We start from the raw sequence: 24,922 nt of genomic DNA on the forward strand, positions 1-24,922 counted from the left end.
CCACAACTGCTTTCACTTTTTCTTTCTTTCTTTATCTCCCACCTTTCTTCTCGCCTCCGTCCTCACTTATTGAACTTGGTTATGGATCGTACCATGTGCCACAGAACAGAAGGTGGGGCCAGTTAGCAGTTAGCCAAAAAAAAAATTTAAAAAAAAAAAAAAATGCCCCAATTGCCTCCCACCTTCCTCACATCCTCTTCCTGCTGACTTTAAGGACCTTTTAGGTGCTTTTCTCAGGACCGAAAGCTTCTTTGACTAATAGCGTCTTTAAAAAAAGAAATAATAATAAAAAAACTTGATATACATGTTAATATATAAAAAAAGAACAAATAGTAAACATCTTTCCTCAAAAGTCAGGCCTCAAAAAGCATTTTTTTTTTTTTATAACACTGGTTCAAGAACAGGTTTGACGACGCCTCAGAAAGGCGGTATTTGGTTCTTCTTCTCTGGGGGTGTTTGGACGCTTCGTGCGGCGCCGTTTCCGTGTTTTTCACTCGAGAGACGATTTAATGATGGACCTTTCACCTTAAGGGTGTGTGTGTGTGTATGTGTGGTAGTCAAAACATCTAAACCTGTGACAGTGACATTAAACAGTTCAATGCACACTTCTGGTGCCACGCTGGCTATAAAAGGTGCTTGAAAAAAACATCATTATAGGCCAAATATTCATATAAAAAAACAACAAATAAATGTCAGTTGTGTCAAAAAAATGTCTAGTATTTAGAAAAAAATCTGTAATACGTCAAGTGTTTTTCTCTGGGTTTTAAAGTGTTAGTCTTCATGATTATCATGCTTTAAAAAAAAAAAAAAAAAAGCTAAATATTTGATACGATATGTTTTTTCGCACCGGGGTTTTCATAGCAACAGTAACTATGTGTGAGAGTCCCGGCAGATATGCTAATTTAATGCACAGGAAATGACACATATTGAACGTGGAGGTAAGCAGCTCATCTTGTAACAGCAGATATCTTTCAAATTAAAACACTTTGATATTCAACCAGGATGACAGACTCGACACTGGAGGGTGTACTGCTGCCCCGTATCCTCCATACATTACTGCAGTATATATATACACAATCCAAACACACTCGATGTCACCGCCGTTTTTCACAAGTTTTGCCAAATCCATAAAGGTCAATCTACGCACAACAAATATCACCATATTGGATACGAGTCTGTTATTTGACCTGTTTGTTCATTTTTGCCAAAATGATGCCGTACAGAGAAAATTCAGCACTTTTCCAACTTGTGCGACTGAATATTTTCTTTCACCGACATACAGATTCATCCATTAGATGCACTTTTCATGGTGTGTTGTCCTTAAACTGCCCTTCCTTAACTCCCACAGGCCTGTCGGTGCACAATTACATTTCTTAATAACCTGTGGTATGTCAGGTCAGGCCAGATTACCAGCTGTAGCTAGTTTTTCATAAAAAAAAATCATTCTAATGTAACCCGTGGGTGCAGTAATCGAGGTTAGTCATGTAAACGTCTTTAACCTCTTTGTCTGATTCATTCAGCTACTTCGTCTTGACTCCGTATTGCCCAAGTCCTTTTTGCTCTTGCGTCAAATACACACTTGAGTCTCGACTTGTCTACACTTTAACAGGAGTAGTGCACAAACACAGTGAGTTATCTCACTTTGGTGTGGGGAAATAAACAGACTTTTGGTGCCTGTTTATAAAAAAAACAGTCCAGTTCTGTCATGACATCATCTTTAAAAAAGAAAAACAGATTCTTCCTGATTCTGTCGGGGTCTAACACATGAACTGTTCTCAGTTTGACTCTGTTGATTTGTAGAGTACACACTGAGTGGGCAAATCTATTGAACACACAGACTAAATAGTTACTTACTTTGCTTCCATAAAAGGAGATCAACCCTTTATTGATTGTCTGGGGACTGATCATCTGATTAAAAAAATCTTTTCAACTCTTCAGGTCTGAGGACTAGAAAAAAAAAAAAGCTAATATCTGGTAAATTTGGGTGAATAATAAACTGTATTTCTCAAATCACAGTGGCAAAGGGGATGAAATACCAGTGGTTGCTACTGGTATTTTGTACTAGCAGTGTGTTTTTATGTCATGCTACTGAATACATTTGTAAAACGATAGGAGAAAAAAAAAAAAAAGTTGAGCCCTGGTGGTGAACCTCACGCTGAAGAAGAACAAAAGCTCCTCTCCAGGTTTTAGCTGATGACTGTATTCAGCTGCATTGTGGAACCTGGAGGTCACATTTTTCTTTTTTTTCCTGCATTCTTGTTCTTTTTTTCTTTTTCTTTCTGAAAGCAGTTCTACCGTTCAATTATCAAAGTCAAATGTGACTTTCAGGGTTGTTTCTATGCCAACGTTCTGCTGTGATTTTCAATTATTTACCTGCTTTTCTTTTTAAAAACCTCACACGTCCGAGGAACTTCGCCGGCGAACGAAACGACAAAACTTTCATCCGGGTTGCGGGGAAACTTTGCCTTTTCCCATCACTTCTAACCTGTGAATGCTTACGTGTGACGAACAACAACAGCCTTTTTTTCCAGGTCTGCTTTTGGTGTAATTCCCCTTTAATTCCCCACATTGCTCTGGTGTACTGTAGCTGATGCAGCTGACAGCGCCCAAATGCGTATTAGCGTGTATGTGTGCTCACCGCAGTGATGGGTGAATGAATCGACCAAGCGTGTGTGAAAACATGCTGTCTGGCCTTGCTCTCTCTGTCTCTCTCTCTCTCTCTCTCTGCTGCAGCACACACATAAACTGTATGGCAGCTCAAACACACACACACACACACACACACACAGAGCTGTATTCCTTGCCTTGCACAAATGCCTGAATTAGCACCTTTGTCCATGCCAGGCGAGCACGCATCCAGCCAGCAGCGCGTGAGGAAAAAAAACTTGTGCTGCTAACAGGCATGACGGTGAATATTCTTATGGAAAAAAACGATTTAGACGTGCGCTGAAAATACAAGAACATCACTGCTGTATCCTCAAACACACACACACACATTAACAGACACACACAAAAAGACACCTACTCACACACACACACACACAACTCCGAAGCTCACAAGCAGAAACTCGCTTTTGGATATTTCTTGACTTTCCTTCTGGTTTTTTTAAAAAAAAAAAGGGTGATAAACTATTATAAAATGAATTTCAGCTGTTTTTTCTCTCTTTTTTTTTTGCATTTTTTTAAATAAAAACCACCTCTCTTCTCTTTCAGATACGTACAAAAACGTAATTCGATTGTACTCATACCGCAGGAAATAACACAGTGCATTTACCACGCGCAAAGTCTTTGACAATCACCGGTAACAAGTTTTCTCTCCATCAGGAGCCTTGGCAAAAAAAAAAAGACGCACAAAAGGAAAAAATTAAGAATTTAAACACAGAAAAAGTAAACAAATGAAATGGGGTTTTCATTTTAGGATCAAAACAGTAGGGGAGGATCATGGGAAAGGTTTTTTAGTTAATAAAATGTTAGTCCCAACACTCTTCCAGCCGATCAAAAAAATAAAAATTTCCTTTTTCCCCTCCCTCCTCCTCCTCCTCCTCCGACGATGACGACGTCAGTCAGCGTTTCTCTGACAGCTAGCGGGTCACTTTCCCAGCGTGCCGGCGAGGCTTTAAAGAGCAGGGTCGGTGGGGTCGGAGAGATCATAAACCATGCCCATATACATATTAATATTCATTTCAACCCCTGACCTCATCAACCCCGCGCTCTCAGAGAAGCTTAAGAGAAATAAAGCGGAAACAAAACCGAACTCTTTTTTTTTTAAAAAAAAAAGGGCTTTGTACAATCTCACTCAACCTCTCTCTACTTGACTTACGACAAACGCTGCGGTCCGGATGCTTCGCCACACATACATTCAATATCAAAAACAACAGTGTTACCGGAGTTTGGAGGAAGGAAATATCACTTTCTCCAAAACAGGTTTAACCCCTCCCACCCCCCCTCCCCCTCCCCCAGGGAATGTCTGTGATTGATTATGGTAAGAAAAAAAGGGTTTTAGTGACAGTTCACACTTTTAAAACATAGAAAAATAAAGGCTGAAACACTCTCTTGAAAGGTAGGAGCAGAGGGATGAGAAGGTGAGGGGGAGGGGGGGGTGGGTGGGGGGATTAATTGTCAACCTCCTCCCTCTGCCACCTTTCTGTTGTGTCCGTTCTATCTCTCTCCACTACAAGAGGAAGGAGGAACGACCCGAAAATGAGGCATTCTGGGCCGTGGAGAGAGACAGAAAATGTGGACAAATGAAGGGACGAAAAGCAGAACAAACTGATCAAAAGGAGGTGTTAAAAGGAAGAAACAGATCCCCGAACACATGACGGGGAGCAATGACAACTGTCAACCCTTCTCTACTCATCGCCCCCCCCCCCCCCACCCTCCCCCCAGAGAAACGCCATCCCTCCCTCCAGCCGCAAAGTCCATCTGTCCATTCATCTATCGGTCCGTTCAACTCACTCAAAACAAAGTGCTGCCGTCTCCTCCCGCCCCTTGGAGGGTGTCCGCCGGCGTAGCTCCGCCTCCCGCTTCATTATGGTTGGTGGCAGCCGCCGCCGCCGCGGCCACGGCTTCCAGGGAGGCGGGGTCGAAGCCTTGCTCCGCCCCAAGGGCGTCGGCCTCCATCTTCACGCTGTCGGCGAGGAAGGCGGAGTAGGCGTCGCTGTCGGCCATGAGCAGTTTAAGCTTGGGGATCCAGCTCTTGCGGACGACGCGGCGGGCGTTGGTGCACATGTCAGCCGCGATGGCGTTCATCTCGCTCTCTTTGAAGCTCGGTGCAAAGTTCTGGCAGTAGACTGGAGGAAGAGAGAGGAGGGAGAACAAGGGAAATGTGAGATATATCATGTATGTAATCACACACTCTCAGTATTTAAAAAGTATCAAGAACTGTATGACTCACATTTGACAGCGTGCAGCACTCTGTTGTCCAGGGGTTTACGACTGGGGTCGTTGGTTGAAGAGCGGATGCCAGTTCCACAGCTGTTAGCCAGAGTGCTCCTGGGGAAAAAAAAAAAAAAAAAAGACACATCCACCATCAGCATCTTGTAATAACAGCACAGCCTTATACATCTACACTGAGTGCAGAGATATGAAAAGACAAGCTGTAGCACGCACTGAGAAACGTGTAGAAACTCAACGTGGGTGAGCGGTTTTCATCAAAATCCAAGTTTTCTGATTTGAGTAGGGCTCATAAACAGCTGATTCAATGACAAAAGTAGCTTGTGAAGAAACAGAAAATGAGGAAGAGAAACTAGCGCTACTGAGAATTTTAAATTATGAGGTCATTATGCAAGATTAAGTCTCAATTTTCGTTTTTAATAGTTCTGTCAAAGTGAATTAACACTCTCAATCTGACATTTAATGCCGGTTTACCTTTAGATAATCAAAGCTTTCTATGAGCGCCAGCTGTTGGCCAGATGTCCGGACATTAAAACATTTCCGGACGACTACTTCCTTACTGTTTTTTCTTTTTTTTTTTTTTTCATAGCGAGTTGCTTCTTGCCCTGTTGATGTAAGGTGTCTTACATCCAATTGAGCGGAGGATCATGAAAGCTAAACTGTCACTCACTGCTTGTGTGTGTGTATGTGTCACACGAGGAGTACGCACGGCAGGTATCGACGGCACAAATTTGCAGGGTTTGCCAACTTGGGTCCGAATGGTTTTCTGCTTCTTTCCGGCAAACAAAACAGACACGTGGCTTTTTTGTTATTGTGAGCTGTTTGCTGATTGTATCGACATGATTTATTGAAGTGGAGCGTTGTTTAGATCTTGTTCGTCTTGGCCGTATACTCTATATCGCTTCCATCAGTCATGCCACTGAAAGGTATGACATGTAACTTTGTTGTCTAAAAACAACTAGACCTATGTTATACATTTTGTTTAATTGTGTATGTACATTATCCCAAATGTTTCCAACAATGTTCAAGCCTAGAAAAACCCATAATTATAATCAAGGTAACAATCCGTTTCATTTGGTCGCCTGTCAACGGCATCATGTCCCCTTTGTGCATGCGTCAGCGTCGTGGTTGTCTGCCAGAAGGTCGTAAATTGACTTTTTATCCAGTTTTAAGCCACACATACATACACACAGAATACAGCCTTAAGAATGTGTGATATACAACTTCAGCTCACATTGTTGGAAAACTCCTGAATAATCACAAATAGACAGGAAATTAAATAAAAAAAAAATACCCCAATATCACACTAACAGGACACACAAACTCTTAAGCTCCCACATCCTAATTTACAGCTAATAATTTACACTTACAGCACAAATTTATAGACAGACGACGTCTCACCGTCTACTTTCTTTTTTTCCCCAACTTCATCTTTATTTTTGTCCATAGTGTCAACCTTCATACATCTGTTTCTCTTTGCTGCCAGCGACAGACAACGATCGTCACTGATAACTAGATGGCTTCCAACAGAAGGGTCTGTATCCATCATCACTAAAAAACCACAATCCTCATCGTTTCTCTCCATCCCTGCACAATCAGCCCGATGCTGTAAACTTTAAGCTTGTTTTTCGTATTATCACCTGGACATACAACCAACTATGGGTCACAGAATATGTTGTTTTTCTCCCACACAGTACATTTGACAAGTCAAATGTTTGGTAGGTAAACCGTGTCGGACACTGACCTGTCAAAGAATGCGGCCAGCAGGCGTCTGAGCAGCACTTTGTGGCGGGTGCCGGCGCTTACGTGGCAGTTCATGAGCTGGGCGCGGGAGATGAACACGGAGGTACCGCTCACCAGCTCCAGTTTCTCGGCCGGGTCGCCCTCTTCGTAGAGCTTCGGGTGGCAGCGGTTTCCGATCTGGCTGATGAGCTCAGCGGGCAGCGACGCCAGGTCCTGCCGGGAGCGTCCACCCCGGCCCCCCCGTCCGCCGCCTGAGTCTGGAGCCAAGTCTGGCAGAGCCTCCACCCGCTCCCCCACCACTGAGGACGGAGGAAATAGCCAATGTGGTTATGGGCTAATATTAACTTATTCTCCTTGTCCTGCTGCTATATATACAGTTAATACAATTATACAGATACAGCTGGGTGAAATACTGGTGTATGATTGGCTGAAGCACGTCACTCAAGTTTAATCCCTGTTCTAAATCTATACGTTGATACAAAAATGTTGGAAAACATGTTGGAACAGAAAAAAAGAGACCTGTACACGAATGTTTCCTTTATAAGAAATATTATAAGAATTCTCTTCATTTAAAGTTTTTGACAAGGTTATGGTTAGGGGGTTAGGGTTATGGTTAGGGGGTTAGGGTTAGGGGGTTAGGGTTATGGTTAGGGTAGGGTTAGGGTTAGGGCCAGGGTTAGGATTATGGTTAGGGGGTTATGGTTATGGTTAGGGTTAGGGTTGGGGTAGGGTTAGGGTCAGGGTTAGGGGGTTATGGTTAGGGTAGGGTTAGGGTCAGGGCCAGGGGGTTATGGTTAGGGTTATGGTTAGGGTTAGGGCCAGGGTTAGGGTTAGGAGGTTAGGGTTATGGTTAGGGTTGGGGTAGGGTTAGTGTTAGAGGGTTATGGTTAGGATTAGGGTTGGGGTAGGGTTAGGGTTAGGGTTGTGGTTAGGGTTAGGGTTAAGCAAGATGTGTGTGTGTGTTGATGGGATGGGAAGGCATCCACCCTCCACTTTGCAATTGGCGAGTCTTTCTTCTTTGTATCTCATTCTCCTTTAGTGGGTACTGCTTTTATCTTACTTCCGTCAGTGAGAATTAAAAGAAATAGGCAAAGTTGGATGTCAGGTTCTGTCAGGAGTCAACTCTAGGTCAGTGGAGGCAGTACTTACAACTCTTTGTTGTGAATCGGTGTAATTATCAGTGTTTTGAATATTTAATTCCACACAACCATCTGGTCGTCCTGAGACTTCTGATTAAATAAACTATAAACAATTTATAAGCTTAACTCAAGATCCTTGTTTCATAACATTCAGCGGTTTCAGTGTTTTGAACATTTCGTTCCCCACTTCCGAGAAGTTTGCAGTGTGTCCCCTGTAATTGTACGGTGTGTTGTGTAATTGTAATTGTAACCCACCCCCCCCTTTCCAAAGCAGTCAACCTAGGAGAGACGCTGATTTGGATAAACAAACTTTGCAAGACCGGTACTTGTAAACACATTACAGCAGATTCTAAGTGCAGCAGAGATCAGAAGACACAAACTTTATTTCTACATCAAACACAAACTTTGAAACGAGCTCTTCAGTCTGATTATTCATCAGTCGACAGTGCTCACCTGCAGCGCCGGCGTTCAGCATGCTGTACATGGTGTACATGTTGCAGATTTGTCTGTACTGCTCTTCGGCGCTCTCATCCGCTATGTCGTCCTCTTCCTCATCGTCGTGGTAACTGATGGGCGAGTCGCTGGTGTACATGCTGAGTGTGCCTGGGCTAGTGCCCTCAGGCGTCCCGCCGTTGTTGTTATTGTTGTTCTGGTTACTGTTGAGTCCGACTCCTCCTGCCGAAGTGGCGCCGCCACCGCCGCCACCAGTACCGCCGCCGCCGCCCATCATGGCGGCATTGGCCACAGGTCCGCGCCCAGAGGCATCCTGGGCAACAGTGTTGGAGGATAAGGACGAAGAAGAGGAGGAAGAGTAGCGTGCGGCCTTCCTCATCCCGCCTCCCCCGCCCCCTCCAGACCCCCCTCCCCCATCACGGTTGCTCCCCTCCCACAGCCGTTTGGCCACGGGGGTGCAGACCACTGAGTAGGGAGACCCTTCCTGCTGAGGAGGACAGAGAGAAACACTGGTTCTTTAGCTTCAGCTCTTTTAAAAAACACTGAGAATTAACAAACAACTAACAATAAAACAAACAGGAAGCAACAATTTTAACCACAAACAGTAACAACAGCAGCCACGATTTGACTAATTAATATGGCTTATTTAGTTTCTCACACAGGATGAGGAAGTAACACTTGCTAATAAGGCCGTGGCATTTTTAGTTTCATTACCAATGCTGAATGATCTTTTTTTCAATACTTTACTCTGAGGGACATAAACTTATTTACAAAACCTTTTTTCATTCAACAAAAGAAAGTTATCAAATTCTAAATGTTGCTAAAGAGTCATACAGCAACTTAAGGCAAACAAAAGACTTAATCCGGAACTGATCATCTGATCAAAGAATAAGTAAATAAGATTATGAATATGAATGATAGATTTCAGTTGATACCGAAGAAAGTATTGCAATTCAAATGCTGGTTTAGTTTTTAGCAAATAAATCCACACAACTTTTAATAACTTTTTGAGGCAGGAACATTTAAGTGACTCAGTGACACAAGACTAACTGCTATCAAATCAAAAATAAAGCAACGGTCAGTGTTCCTCTAACGCCGACTGGAGACTCTGCACATCACTCCTGCTCACCTGCTGACTTCAGCACTTGTTTTAATGACATTTCAGATTCAATCTCACAAAAAAAAAGAAAAACACACAAATGAAAAATCTGGTTTCCAAAAATGGAGAATGTTGATACAGTTTCTTCCTAAGCCATCTACTGACAAATCTGTATATTTGAAGCTTGTTTTTGCTACTTTCTAGTCCAAACCAAAAGTATGTGATGATGATCACACTGCTCTCACAGCGGAGCCTCTCCCTCTGCTAAAAGTGAGGACTGCAGCGAATATACTGATATGCAGATTAGCACCTGACATCACATGGAAACTATTTTTGAGCTGCCAACAGACGTTTTCCTCTGAAATGAAAATGACGAAAAAAAAACAAAAAAAACTGGTTTCTCCAGTTTATCTTTCCTTTTAACGTTTCACGTGACTGGAAACATCCTATCGTTCCAATATATTAGATCTGCTATGTGTGACAAACTTAACTATTGCGACTAACTGCAGCTGTGCTAAGTTTTAAATTAAAGCTGACAATATGCTCTAGCCCGTTTACTGGATCTTTCAAAATAATGGATGCTACGTACAAAGCAGCGCTGAAAGCATGAGACATTTTCATGAAAATATGGTCTACAACACCATTTCTGAGTATTTATAGTTTCACATCTTTTCAATAGCAAACTAAAGAAAGGAAAAGCCATTCTAGTGTTTGAATAAAGCTGCTGTTACTTGACAGTAAAAGAAATACGACAAACTGTTTACACAACTCATTAATATAGACTGTAATATACAAACCTCATTCTTTCCATAGAATATTACGCCTCCTCAACACCTCCACTTACAAAAACATTTCTGACTGCACATGATTTAACCTTCAACTTGACCTTTGAACTTTCACTGAACCACAAACTGCTTTTCAAAACAAAACAACACAAAAAAACACTGTACATGTTGTATTTCAGATGTAACCTTCAGGTTATGATTTGTGTTTTTTAGTAATCTTTTCAGCTTGATTCGCAAGATCACAACATCTGGAGATCACGCGATGTTATGCGCTTGTGTCCGAGCCTCAAGTGGTTCGGACCAATCAGCGTCATCCAACGCGGATTCTCGTGTGATCTCACGAATCCAAGCTGCCTCACGAGGTTAGACGGTGATAGACAGATGGTTCATCCAATCACCTGCCAAGTATTTTTTTTTTTTTTTGAAAGTCCCTGCCCTTTTCCAAACAGCTGCCAAAGAATGACTTCTCAGATGGTTCTGTGTAACAAACCATCTGGCGTGTCAGGTTACTTTTCAGCTGCCACAGCAACAAATAAGATGAATATGTGTACCACAAGCCCTCTTGAAGCAGGCTTTCCTTGAAAATATATCATGGCCTTTCTCAAATCTCAAACTCAAAGAAACACCTACTCATGATGTCTTGTTTTAAATGACATTAAAACCTAATGATTTTAATGCCCTCAGACTAATTAATTCCTGATAGAAAAGGCTTAGCTGCAATCAATTACTTCACCAAAGTGACAGTAATCAGCGGGATCCTACCTGTTGCGGCTGTGGGGTCGGTTGAGGCGTGGTGGCCGTCTGTTCCGTCTTTACCTTGGACACCAGGGGAAGAGGCGTCAGACAGGAGGCGGGCCTTCCTGAAGCTGTGGGAACGACACCGGCTCCGCCCCCTCCCGCCGTTTGAGTGACGGGGCTCTGAGGCTCGGTCTCCTCGGTGTGGAGACCCTGGGAGTCACAGCTTGGAGATGAGACCTGGAGTGGTGGTGAAGGTGTAAAGATATAAATAAGGATGAATCGTATTGGTTTCATTTCATTTATGTTGTCACCAATGAAAATATAAACAACAAGGTCTCTTTCAAAATGTCCCAATAACTTTCTGAAGTATCTGGGTTATTGAACTGACTGAAAAAGGGGTCAAAAACTGAGAGTTTGGTCAAATTCATAATGTTGTTTATAGCTCCTGATTTACATTTGAACTTTGAAAAAAGTGTTTTGTAGAAAACATGTTTTTGTATTAGAGCTGCAACGATTAGTCCATGAATCAATAAGTCAATTGTCAGAAAAGCAATGTGCAACAAAACAAATCTAAGTTATTTTTTCAAAGCAAAATTACCAAATATTCTTTGTTTCCAGCTTGTTACATGTCAGGAGTTGCTGCTTTTCTCGGTTTTATATGATTCTAAATTGAATATCTTTTAGTTTTAGTAATTCAAATGCATCGCATTGGTCTTTGAGAACTTGTGATGCAGATGTTATAGACTAAAAGATTAAAGGGGACCTATTATGGTCATTTCCAGCTCTATATATTTTTTTTTTTATTTTTGGACTCCACTAGATTAGTTTTGCATGATTCACAGCTCAAAAAACTCTTTATTTATCTTATACTGGCTCTTAATGCAGCCCCTCAGTTCAGCCTCTGTGTCTTAAAAGGCAGCCTTAGCTCCTCGCTCTTTAAGGCCCCCCCCCACTCTGTCCTGATTGGCCAGCTTTCCTGAAACCTCCTGAGGGCAGCCGTATCAGTCGTGTTAAGTTACCGCTGATGCAAAGCCAACATTTCCTGCTTTACTGTAAAAGCTTTTAAATTACTAAATAACCGGAAACTTTTATTGTGAAGAATTTATAGGAAATTAAATGTGTTCCTCTAGGGCGGTGATGATAACCTCATTACCATTACTGCGGGGTTGAGCTCATAACCGTCATCACCTCATTAAGAAAAAAAAAAAAAAAAAAAGTGAACCACAATTGTCATTTACTGTAGTCAAATGTGCTTGCGCATATACTGCATGACATACGGTAATACAGTAGAGACATAGGAGGCTATGTGGTGCTAGAGAATCTGCGTTGCCTTGGTTACTCCAGGCACCAGGCCGCAAGACCTTGGCATCACCCCACAAGAATGACTGCCTCGGGGGACGCCGAAAGCGGTGCGCGAGGAAGTGGAAGTGTGGCAAGCAAGCCAGCATCCAAGCTAGGCTAAAGGCTAACCCTAGTTGACCAACTCTCCTGTCAATCTTCCTCACCAATGTCCGCTCCATTGACAATAACCTAGACTACCCAAGACTGCTTCTGACCTCCTGGAGAGAAATGACTGCTGTTCCCTCATCTTCACCGAGACGTGGCTACACAACAGCATCCCCAAATCCACTATTCAGCTAGCCGGGCTAACTGCTCTCCAGTCAAACAGGATTGCTTCATTGTCAGGTAAGGCCCGAGGCCGCCAAACTGCAGAATATGTTGCTTTTTCAAAGCAGTAAGAAAAAATCTACAGCCCTATATTCCTCAACAAACTAGCAGAGCTTCATTAGTGGCGCTAAAAACCCGTCCAAACAACAACATAGAGAGATATTTGGAGCTCTTTCTTCAGCAGATCAGTCAGAAATAATGCAGGAAAGAATAGTACAAGCAGAAACAGCCACAGTGAGATGTTTGATGAAGAGCTGCAGACGACAAGCACACCTCCAACAGGTAAACAACTTATACTTACTTTTTACCATGCTGTGTAACTGAAAAACACTCACAGTGTGCCAGCTCAACTGAAGTCATGGCTCGGAGTGACCACTCCCAAAACAATGAAAAAAAATGCCATAATGTTAGCAGAGCAGATGACCATATAAAGAAATGCATCACGAGCTGATGGGATTTTACCTCTACATATGTTTACCTCATCGTTTGACACGTTGGCCACGTTTTACACGAAAATCCGACATTGTAACATGATATATGAGACTGAAAATAAGGAGTTGCAGGTCTATATTTCTTAAATAAGGTATCAAAAAAGTTCTGGTTTCAGTATCTGAACCAAAGTTTGGTTATCTATCGTGTCGGCACAAGTATTAAAAATGTTATTTTTGCACAATAATATAGAGGGCAAGTAGTACTTCTTTTATTTTGAGTATCAGACTTAAATTCCCAATGATCCTGTTGAAGTGGCTGCTGGAGCAGACAAACTCTACACAGGATATGATTACAAGCATTTGATGACCCCACCACCTACTTAACACATCCTTAACTCGCAAATAGTACATTTTTTTCTTAACATACTCCACATAACACATAGCTGGTGTCGTATAAACTCTGTGTCTCAAAGTGTTATAGGATACTTCAAAGGAAATCAGATTCTCTCATTATTATGCAGATTTATGCAGCAAGGCACTCCAAATCTAATCAGATCATCTGCTACTATAGACAGAACCTGTAGTGTCAGTACGACGTTTCAATTATTCTTGAGTCAAAAGAACGTGTCTGTAAACACCCCCACAACAACATAACGCCATGCATAATGTCACACACATAACGGGTGACAGCACATAAAAAAAATATAAATGTTTTAATCTGTAGAAACCATTTCTAAAATTCCTCAGCACGTATTACTTCTTTGCAAATAGTTCCACATCTGCAGTCAACTTTAAGAAAGTCTTAAATCGTTGTTGCTTGTTAATGCTTCGTTAGCGGGTTACCTTGAGGAAAAACTCTGTGCCTTTCTCCATGATCTGTTGGATCTGGAGGAAGCCGGCGGTGTACATGAGCAGGAACTGGTCTCCGACGTTCATGCTGAGGCGTCCTGTGTAGCAGAAGGCCAGGATCTGCTGGAAGCTCTGTGGCTGTACGGCCGGGGGAAGCTCCACGACCGAGCTCTTCCCCCCGGCGTTGAACAGATCCCGAAAGTATGAGCTGCTGGCTGCCAGCACCGCACGGTGGGCCTGAGGAGTAAACAGCAGGAAATACACAGTAAATGTACAGTAAGTGTCCATTTTATAGCATTAAATCAAGCAGAAATATGTAGGAATAAATCATCAAGTATTACTATTAGTTACATAGTCTGCACTTCTTTAGTGTGCTCAATAAAGTATGATGAGGTACTAAACCTGAACGACATGCAGGGAGCAGCCACCTGACAAACAGTTAGCTTTACTTTACTGGAGTATATTTTGAATTGCAACAGAAGCAGAAAATGTATTTTGAAAAGTATTGACCACATCAAAAATCATACCTAACAGTAAAAGCATAATTTCCCATTGTATTGCAGTAACTTCTGAAAACGACGGCAAATTTTTATCTCTATTTACAAAGTGAATTTGTATCGAACGGTGGCAAAGCCGAGGATTTATGCCCCTCGAGAGCGAGGTGGCCAGAGGGAGCTCAGAAAATCTATTTGAAATTATTTAAAGCGGGACTCAGGCAGTTTTAGACCCCGGACCATATTTTCCTGTCTTACCGATCGATTCTGACCAAAAATCTTGTCAATACCTTCGCTGTGGGACTAATTACACCTTACTGTAGGCCCGATGAACCCTCGAGAAAATAAATACCCAAACTCTTCACAGGCACGGTGTTTCAACACAGAGTGCATGTCAGAAAAAGATATGAACACAAAAATAATCATACAGTTCTGAGGCTATTTTGGACATTTATTTCTTTTGTTTGGAGAAAAATTCAAATCAAATGATGTACAGTACCAGTCAAAAGTTTGGACCCACTTTCTCATTCAAGGAAATGGGAAGGTGTATCCAAACATTTGTCTGGTACTGTAGTTTTACATAATTATCCAGAACATAGATTACCAGGGACACGGGAATTATTTGTAGCCAACAATCCAAAAATGGGGGAAAAATGGTTTAGTTCTTTAATTATCCCAAAAACTTAATAACCAATACCAGAGGACTGTTGTCACTCTGTGAACCATCTTTGTATTAGCAATTCATTACTCCTCAGATAAGTAACAGTAAAAGAAAAGTGGGACCTTGAAGGCGTGTCCCTTGACGACCACGGAGACATCACAGTAGAGGCCCTGCAGCCGCTGTTCGTTCAGACACTCCAGGACGTTGTTGCCAAAGTTAGGGATCGCCATCTGCAGCGTCTGAGCCATAACGCTCTGCCCAGCACCACAGGGTCTACAGGAAGCAGGAGAGAAGAAAGGTGGAGGTTAGAGCAGTGGATAAACGGATGGAGGATAGAGGGAGGGATCATTAAAAAGATATTTGGGGTAAAGAAATACACACTCTGAAGGGATGTTGGGGAAGTTTGTATGAAGAGAGAGGGGGGGAAGATGAGCAGGACAAGAGAAGAGGAAACAAAGTAAATAAAGGAGTGATGAAATAAGGATAACAGAGATGGACTGGAAGATGTCGTGGGAAAGACAGAAATGAAAGAGCAGGAGAGAGATTTAAAATAAAGGAACAGGGTAAGTGTATGATGATTAATAAATTAAAGTATTTGGTAAACAACTTTAATTCAAAACTCTGAAAATGAAAGAGAATTTCAGGCCACCCACGACAGTTATATAAACAATCTTTCTATTTTTTTTTATTTTTTTTTTTACCTTGTTTCATTACATCTAATTCAGACTTAATAAACTGTTTGGTGGTTTTTGGCCTACTTTGTTATTTTCTCATTGCTCCTTCTCAGTCAAAACACAGTCGCTTGCATAACTCATCTATTTCACTCTTCTTCGTCACCATCCGACAAAGGAGCCTGTGATCAAAGAGGAGGAACTGTCAAACTTGCGGCGAAAAAAAACAAAAAAAAAAAAACAAGTTATTCATCCCTGCTTAATTTTTCTGCTTAAGAATGAACAGCCTTTATTTTTGTTTATGAATCAAATGCAAAATAGATGCATAGAACTGGTATTATAAAGTAGGACATTTTCGACTGTAGCGCGGGGTGTGACGGAGCAGAAGTAAACAGATAAGAACTCAAAAAGGTGAGTCACTACTCTGGAAAAGAAAATACATTTTATACAAAGATCATGACCTCTAAGTGAAGGATGGTGGAAACGCTTAGTGGACACATTAACAGTTCAGCAGCATTTGGCCTGTAGCTGGTAGTGAGCAGCTGATGTTCAACTCTGGCTACAACCCAAAAACAAGCCACTAATAGGAAACAATAAAATAGTGATTGTGACTTGTTCCTCCACTGGGAGGAAGAAGTGCAGACAGGACCTAGTGACCTAAACAGAAGCTACATCCCCTCACGTCCACGAGTCTTCCCGAACGCTGGGGAGAATGTACGCTCATGCGCTAGTAGAGGGTTAGAGGTCAAGGAAAGAAAGTGTGTCAACAGGAACTTCAATTTGATTTCCAAACACTCATCGCTCAAGTCAAACTAAAGGATCAAATTCTTGCCATTTACTTGGCTACAGCTGGGTGACATGGAAAGGTAAAAAAGATAAAAAACAAACATGGTGATAAGGATGTTCCCCCAGTATGTGTTTAGGTAGATGAGATATGTAAAACTGTCAAGTTCATTGTTGTTCAAGGGTTGCAACTGTCCTGTTGACTGGGTTTCTATGGGATCATTAACAAAAACTTATGTTAACTACAGACTGTCTCAGTTAAATAACTTCCCCGCAATTCCTTTTAAAAAGTGATACTGTTCAAGAAATTCTCCCTGTTCATTCTTAAAGCTCTAGTCTACAGTAAAAAACACTTTCACTGTCATAATGGTTGTATAAGTTCCTTCACTGGTGCAACTCTTTATTGATTAATCTAACAATTGTTTTCAAACAATACTTTAGTCTGTAAAATGGGTAAAATTGCTGTTTTAAGTCCCAAGAGCTATATTCCACATGAACAAAAAGCAGAAAAAGTACATATCTTATTAAAATTGTAGCCAATTACTTAACTATTGCTCAATTAAATCAATTGTCTACTGATTTCAGCGCTATGAACCACAATACAAACATAAAAACTCTATATTAAGCTACAAAACCTGTAGAGTGTTTAATTCTATGTTTAATTTTTGGCAAAAAAACTGCATTCGCACTTGAATAATACATGTCTCCCACTTCATTTTAAGTTTGGGTCGCTGGAGAATTTAGAAAAACAACAGGAAAAAAAAAAGGCACCACACCATAAATCCATCACCTCTGGACTGCATGACTCAACAGCAACAGCAACTTTCAGCTGCACTCAAGTCATTCTGGGAGAAATCAGATTCTGTAAATTAATTAATTTATGTAGCCGAGGCACACAATAAAATCGTATTATTTCACAATTCAGACAAAGAACTACATACTTGCAATGCAATATGTTAAATAATAAACATTGATGTATCGCCCCAGAACTATATTTGGGTGTTCAGCTGTTCAGCGTTTGGCAACAGGAAGACTGATCAAGTCTTGCAGCCATCTGAGACTAAATCCATCCTTCAGAATAAGATTTGTCAATCTGTACAGTTGCAGTTTCTACAATTACCAAATTTTGACCTTGTTAAACATAACTGACTGGCTCTTTCCACTATCTCTTTGGGGTCTTGGACAACTTCCCACTCTGGGCCACACAGTCAGTCACCCCCCCTTCTCAATAGGAGGGTAGACCCAACCAACCATCAGGTTCAGCTTGAAATAGTTTGAATGGGAGGACTCCCTCCACAACTGAAAAATGTAAACACAATCCACTATTCCAAAAAAAAAAACTTTGATTACAGCACAATTACAGAAACCCTATCCAATCATTCTTCAACTATAACACCTTCTGAAACTGACCTCACTAAATATGGACCCAGGAGAGAAATACCTTGCATTTACAACACCGAGAAAATTACTAGTTTGAATCCCTGCACCGATCACACACACTCCCAGTTCAGCAATCACCACACAGATGTTCTTGAGTGAGGCATTTCCCGGGAAAAACATTAAAAAGTCATACACAGGTTGCACAGAGGGGGCTGAACTCAATCCCACCAGCGCAGACACCCAGGATTGGATTCTAGGTAGCGATACCACCAGCTTAAAGGGATATACAGATCCAAGTCGGTGTACTTGTTGGCCTGCACGGAGAGGGAGATAGTGCGAACCTAACACGTGATAAGATTCCCTCTGTGAAGCTCCTCACTCACAAGAGACTGACGGAGGTAGCACATGGCAGGCTGGACCCCTGGGCAACTGTGGTATTAGCACTGAAAAGCACTGCTTTGCAAGAGAATTGGATTAGAGCTGCAACCGGTGATTATTTTCAATCTCGATTAATCGTTTGTTCTAAAAATAACAAGTGAAAAACGTCCGTCACTGTTTCCTAAAATCCAAGGTGACATCTTCAGGTTACTGGGATTGTTAGACCGACAATCCAAAACCAGAAGATACTGATTTAACTATCACATAAGACTGAAAAAAACAACAAATACTTGCAAATGACTGGCTGGAACTGGGGGAATGGTTGACATTTTTGCTTTAAAAATGACAGACACTTAATCAATTATCAAAATAATTTATGGTTATTTTTCTTTCCATTGACTTATCAGTGCAACTCCGAGTTAGACATTCCAAATAAAAGATAAAAAGGGGACAAACTAAACTTCACATGAACTTCATAAAAACTTATTTTGTCTGGGGTTTAGGGGTGTTTTTTCCTTTTTTTCTCCTTTGAATAACTGGCTAGATGTAGACAACTTGACCATACGGTGCAGCTATAATTAAGTTAAGGTAAAAGCTGCCATTTTATTCCATTGAAGAGGCAGCAATGTGTATCCTGAATCAGCTGAGCGTTGTGCAGTGCAGCGATACCTTGAACCTTTTGTGGATCTGTAGTCGGTGGAAACAGCTTTAACTTTAACTGAACAACTAGGCATGGCACCTCTTGACAATGTCTCTGGTTGTAAAACCTTACTTTACAACCTCACATTCAGTATACAACAAAAAAAACCCCCACTCATGTTCTAGTGGGTGTTGAATGTCCTTCTGGGGGAAACTCTCGGGAGGGGGGGAAGTGAGGTTGACAAAACAAGTAAATTACAACTGTAGTAACACCTGGGATGCACTAACTACCCTTAAATTTTAAAAACAGTTGAAGAGGGCTCCTTGGCCGACAGTATAAGATAGCGGTTGTACAGGGAAGCTACCGGGTCTGAGGGTGAAGCAGGGTGTTGTAGCTTGCGTGCTCAGCAAAGCCTCCTTGGATAAATAAAAAAAAAAACGTGGGCTCCCGCTCTTACACCTACATAAGGGCAGCACTGAGAATACAAGACCATCAGCATTTCATCATGATTCATTTTTAAGTTTATAGCTACTAATTAATTTTGATAGATACAGGCAGAGTAAGTCATTGGGCTAAGAGGAGTAAAAACCTGTCTATTTACAGCTCCAGTACTGCACATTACATCGAAAGTGTTTTAGTTTTTAAAAATTACACCGTAAAGGTTAAAATAACAACCTTACATCTCCGTCTGGCACATCAGTCGGAATAAGATAATTAAAGATTGCCAAAATGCTAATATTCTATGTGTATTGATTGGGTAAACTGCTATTACAATATTATTATGCCTAATTAATTGGGCAGCCATATTCTGGACAAAAACAATTAAGATAACAGGCTGTTTATTGGATTGGGAGCACTTTGTACAATTTGATCCGAATAGCATTCCCATCATATCAAAACACTATTAGCTCCCGAGTGGATAAATTACAGTTGCTAGTTTTTTTTTTTTTCTTCCCTACTTATTGCAATAAAATGAAACAGTTCAAATTAGTAAGAAGTCAGTATTTGCTGGCCGTTGTACCTCGACACATTACTGCGCCGTGACAGTTTGTGTCGATGCAAAGAAATCAATATGCATTACATTCATGTAATTATAATTCAACCGAAGTGGCCGAGAGTGATATTTTCTCCTTCCATTTTGGGCCTCATCCAGGAATTGTTTACATTCATTAGTCCTATTTTAATTAGTATATAATGGTCTTAATGGTAATGTGGGTATCCGTGTCATAAAAATGGGTTACAGCGCCTATTAATTACCGATCGAGCAGCAGGATTTGAGATTGAAATATACTGGTTTTGACCCCTGGACTGGCTTGAGAAACTGAAAATGTATGAACTAAGCGGGCTGCTCCCTAATATTTGCCCTTTCTGTGGCCTTGAGTGAGAAACTGAACAGACAAGTGTCCCAGCGGAGCCTCTCAGCAACCAATAGTGGATGCCTGTGGTTGTTTCCAGGTGTAAATATGTGCAATCATATGAATAATAAGCAGGCAGTTGCTAAGACAAAGCACTCATGTGAAGAAAAATGCCTAAACGCAGCAATCACACGGAAATGTAGCAACACATAAAACTGTGATGTTTTGCTTATATTACTCAGCAAAACACTAAGATTTCGTGATAAAACTGTCATATTGAAACCAGAAGCTAACTTTTTTTTTTCCCCTTCCACGAGTGTGAACTGCGTGCTTGATTTGATTTCAACACACTGGGGAGTATTGAGATGTCATCCAAGGACATCCTCCTAGCCACCTTTTCCTCTTCACAGGTCAGAAAGGTCACAACAACTTCCAGGAAACATAAAAGGGGAGTTAATTCACACCACTTGACCCTTGCCCTGCAGTCCCCATGTGCCCCATTATAAGCTCTGACTTCATGCTTAACGGTGTGTGTGCGCGTGTGTGTCTCTCTCTCTCTCTCCGTGTGTGTGTGTGCATGTGTGTGCGTGTCAAAGTATGCACAACAACTTTTAAATTCATCTCCAGTGCCACAAACTCTGTTTTACTTTTATACAGACTAAACCACATGCTCCAGCTAACATCCACATACCTAAAAAAAAGTAACTTGATCACTGCAGTCAACTTGCTGGCATAAAATCAAACACAAGTATTTGAGTCAACACCGTGATATCCACGTCAATCACCACTTAATCATATTCAGTTTCCTGGTTTTGTGGAGGTTAAAGGTGGCCTGTTAGCAAGTAGCAAGCTAAAGCTAAGGCTAACGTTGACATTAGTAAAACACTTCACCTATGCGTACAAATCGTAAAGATGCCCATAAATCACATTTACACAATTCAAGCCTTGGGTGGCCATTAGTTTAAAGGCATTTAAGGCTGAAAACGGTGTATTTACCGATACTCGCGGGTAGACAGGCACCAAAAATGTGGCTATAGTGTAGCCTCCCTTGAGCACGACTAGAACTGAAACTTCAAAACCGAAATATTATTTATACACATCAATTATACATCAATTAATCTCACATGAAAGTCTAGCAGAGCCGATGTCTCGCCGGTGGACGCCTCGGGAGAGAATACAACCCGCCACTAGCGGGGCAGCAAGGCAGTCAGAGCGGGCAGGGAGCTCTCGGTGCCCCGCCGTGTGCCAGCCTCGATGCCCGGTAGGATTTGGGAGTCCTCGGCTGGCCCGGGCCGGTGTGTGCGGAGGGAGGGAGGGGGGCAGCAGCAGCAGCAGCGGAAAAGGGACACAAAAAAGAGAGCTCCTCTCCTTTATTTTGTATATCAGCCCCCACCTCAACATATACGTTTATCATCCGAGGAACGGGGCGCACAAAATTTGCCACAAAAATAGTCGAGGGGATTAAATTTTCAGCAGTCTCCCCTCTTTCCGTGCCAACGCGGTGTGATGTCCGTTAACACCGAGTTCCCTCCTCCTCCTCCGGCCGAATGGCAGCTACCGATATGGGACAGACACGCGTTGTTCCCCTCCAAAATGTCGCTTATGATATATCACAGCGGATAAATTATTTAATCAATCCCCACACCGAAGGGGAACTCAGGACGCCACACAGCTAGGCTACGTGCACTTCACTAACTCCGATCTTTTTGTGTTAACGTATTTTTTTTTTTACCGGAGAGGTGAGGGGGGTCTATAGCGGAGGGCGATCCTGGCACTCCATCTTTAGCCGACATCAACAGGTCATCCCGGGACACAATGCGCTGCAACTGTGGGCGAGACAGACGGATGGATCCGGCATGGCGAGAGGGGAGAGGAGAGGAGGGGAAAAGGAAAGGAAAGTAGGGGGTTGGCTGAAAAATCTTAACCCGTTTACCGACAGGACTGTGATATTAGGCGAACCAACGCGTTTCAAATGCAGCATGTTAACAGGAGAGGAGGAGAGGAGGAAAAAAAAGGCAGCACCCCTTCCCCAAACAGCAAGTAGTTTTTAAGAAAGTTGAGGAATGCGGGAGAAAGAGGAGCGGAGGACTCATCAAGTCACTCACCGATGGACAGGGGGGGGGGCAGCCCGTGGCGATCAGTGAAGCCGGTGAAGTGGTTAAAGTTTGTCTGTCCACATGAGCCCATCCCCCATAGTAGCTAGCACAACTTTACCACCCCCCCCCCCCCCCCCCTTTAAAAAAAAAACAATTAAAAAAAACAATAGCTTAACCCCCCACTTCAACACACCGCCGCAGACCATAAACCACCCTTCCAACCAAATTCACTCAGCCGAATTGAAGAAGCCACCCGACCACAAACACACACACAGTTCGGAGCTCGGGACAACTAAACCGACCCGTCTCGCCGGCCGAGTCCGAACCGTTGTCCTCGTTGACCCGCCGTGTTCAACTCACCCCCTCGGCTGTGTTCCGCTGGAAAGTGTTTCAATGGAGGAGCAGCAGCACAGAAGAAGCGGTCTAGTGTCTCCCTCCGCCTCGCTACAGGCAGCCATTCATTGTGACTGTAAAATGCTGTGAACCAGCAGCCGGAGCACGCACACAATCATGCATACACATACATACTTACAAGTGCGCGCGCGTGGGCACGCACTCACACACATACACACACACACACACACATACACACATACGAGCGAGGAGAGGAGCGCAGAGCTATCGAGGAGGGGGACGCAGAGGAGCAGAGCGGGGATTTTTTTTTTTTAACTCTCCCAGGGGTTGCAGACAGATCGCAGAGCTACCGATCGGCAGACAGACAGACAGGTAGACAGACAGACAAGTAAACAGACAGACAGACAGGTAGACAGACAGACAGACAGGTAGACAGACAGACAAGTAAACAGACAGACAGGTAGAAAGACAGACAGATATATAGCTAGACAGACAGACAGACAGGTGGGCAGACAGACAGACAGGTAGGCAGTCTGCATTGTCTCATTACTTTTGCCACTGTGACGAATTAACACCTTATATTACTCATTCATTACTTCACCTATATAACATATACACATAGGCTATATAACTACATCTACCAGAACCATTACTTCACATATTTTGCACAACTTTTTTATTTTTACAATCCACAAGTCAGGTCATGTATATAGCTTAAGTATTATCATGTTTATAATGTATATAATGTATATAGATTATTATTATTTTGCTATGTTTATTACTCATAATCTTATCTGTTTCCTTGTTTCCTACACAGCTGTAACATTCCTCTCTCTCTTTATACATACGTATATATATATATATATATATAGCCTAATCCAAAATTATTATCCTATATTGAAAAATATAAAGGCATACCTACTCAACATACCTACTTGACAAAACTTGATAAAAAAAAAGAAGTCAGTCCAGTCTAGTCTAGTCTAGTCTAGTCTAGTCAGTCTAACTTAAGCCGAAACAAAAGGTGAGTTTACCTGAGCGTTTATTAAAACACACTTCATAAAATCCACGTCACCAAAGCCTTTAATGATCAGGTTGAAGGTAAATGAGGCTATAGTAAGCTCTCCACCTTCACAGTCGGTTTGTTTTCCTCAGCATTACTAAAAATAACTTGGCACAGACACAATAATTTGGATGAGTAATGGCAGGGAATGTGAGTTTATATACACGTGGATTGCGATTTTTATCTAGTCAAAACAGTGGTAAAATACCTGCTTTTGGTGTTGTAAAAATATATATATTTTTGCAGTTTTCTTTTTTTTTCATTAGTAGTTTTCATTTAGCCTATATTTTATTTTATATGAATTTTAAACCTAGCTTAGAATAAGCTTAGAAATGCTGTTTTTGTGGGGATATACTATGTTATGTAACGAGTAATATAGAAGTAATGAGATTACATTTGAAAGAGTAACGGATTACACGTTTGAGCCCACGCGGCGCTGCAGGCAGGTAGACAGGCAGCGTCCCCAGCCGACCCGACTGTCTGAGCCCCACCCACCAGTCCACCCACTCAACCCACTCCCCTCACACACTCACCGGGGTGTCTTCTCCCTTGGTTGGTGGGAACCGACTCCCTCCTGCCCGACACCGCGCAGACCGTGAAGCCCGGGGCCGCCGGTTCGATTCCGCCTGATTGTGATAGTGTGCGTCTAGACTCCGGGCAGGTGAGCCCTCCGGGGCCTCGAGCCGCTGCGCACAGTGAATACTAAACAGGATGAGACTGCATTCAGGCACGGCACTGCGCTCCCCGCGCTCTCTCTCCCTGTCATGCCAAATACTATTAACTCTATAATTCTCCTGTGTCAGATGTATAGCGCCACGCTCTCTGGGCATTCATTGTCACAGCGCCCCCATCCAGATGTTCAGGCTTGTGTGCATACTGTACAGTAGAGACAGATTTTCCTCCCCCACACCATCACTAACGTCTGAGTGTAAAACAGTACATAAAACAGTACGATGGTAGATTATATAGGCCTAGATCTTACATCTTAAATATTATTAGATCTTAAATATTAATGGCAACGTTGTAAAAATATACTCAGCATCCTTTTGACAAGAGTCACTTAATCTTTTTTTTTTAAATTAGCACTATTAGGATGTTGTATTTATTCAGTTAACTGTTTGTTTCTGTAAATTTTATAAGGTATAGATGCTGTTTTGAAGCCTTCTTCACTCTGCAGGGATCTGAAGGATACATTCGAAAGCCTTTGTTTATTTATATGTTTTGTTGGCTTTAAAGTAGTCCAACTGAA

General features: G+C 42.1%; 1 protein-coding gene across 5 annotated transcripts; it reads right to left on the reverse strand.

The window, feature by feature from the left end:
• Positions 1 to 4,391: 4,391 nt before the first annotated feature.
• On the reverse strand, positions 4,392 to 22,971 carry nacc1b (nucleus accumbens associated 1, BEN and BTB (POZ) domain containing b). 5 transcript variants are annotated; one of them, XM_042436674.1, is made up of 8 exons: positions 22,617 to 22,971; positions 15,076 to 15,226; positions 13,793 to 14,035; positions 10,875 to 11,087; positions 8,229 to 8,712; positions 6,638 to 6,935; positions 4,895 to 4,992; positions 4,392 to 4,790 (listed from the first exon to the last, which is right to left on the reverse strand). In XM_042436674.1, exons 1-8 carry the CDS (start codon positions 22,712 to 22,714, stop codon positions 4,456 to 4,458), a joined length of 1,920 nt encoding a protein of 639 aa, XP_042292608.1. In that variant the 5' UTR covers positions 22,715 to 22,971; the 3' UTR covers positions 4,392 to 4,455. The 5 variants fall into 5 exon arrangements, with proteins under 5 accessions (XP_042292608.1, XP_042292599.1, XP_042292627.1 ...); XM_042436665.1 differs by having other exon boundaries at positions 8,229 to 8,715; XM_042436693.1 differs by lacking the exon at positions 22,617 to 22,971 and adding an exon at positions 22,266 to 22,408 and having other exon boundaries at positions 8,229 to 8,715.
• Positions 22,972 to 24,922: the final 1,951 nt, after the last annotated feature.

The sequence above is a fragment of the Thunnus maccoyii genome, chromosome 2, assembly GCF_910596095.1.
Source record: "Thunnus maccoyii chromosome 2, fThuMac1.1, whole genome shotgun sequence".
NCBI lineage: Eukaryota > Metazoa > Chordata > Actinopteri > Scombriformes > Scombridae > Thunnus > Thunnus maccoyii.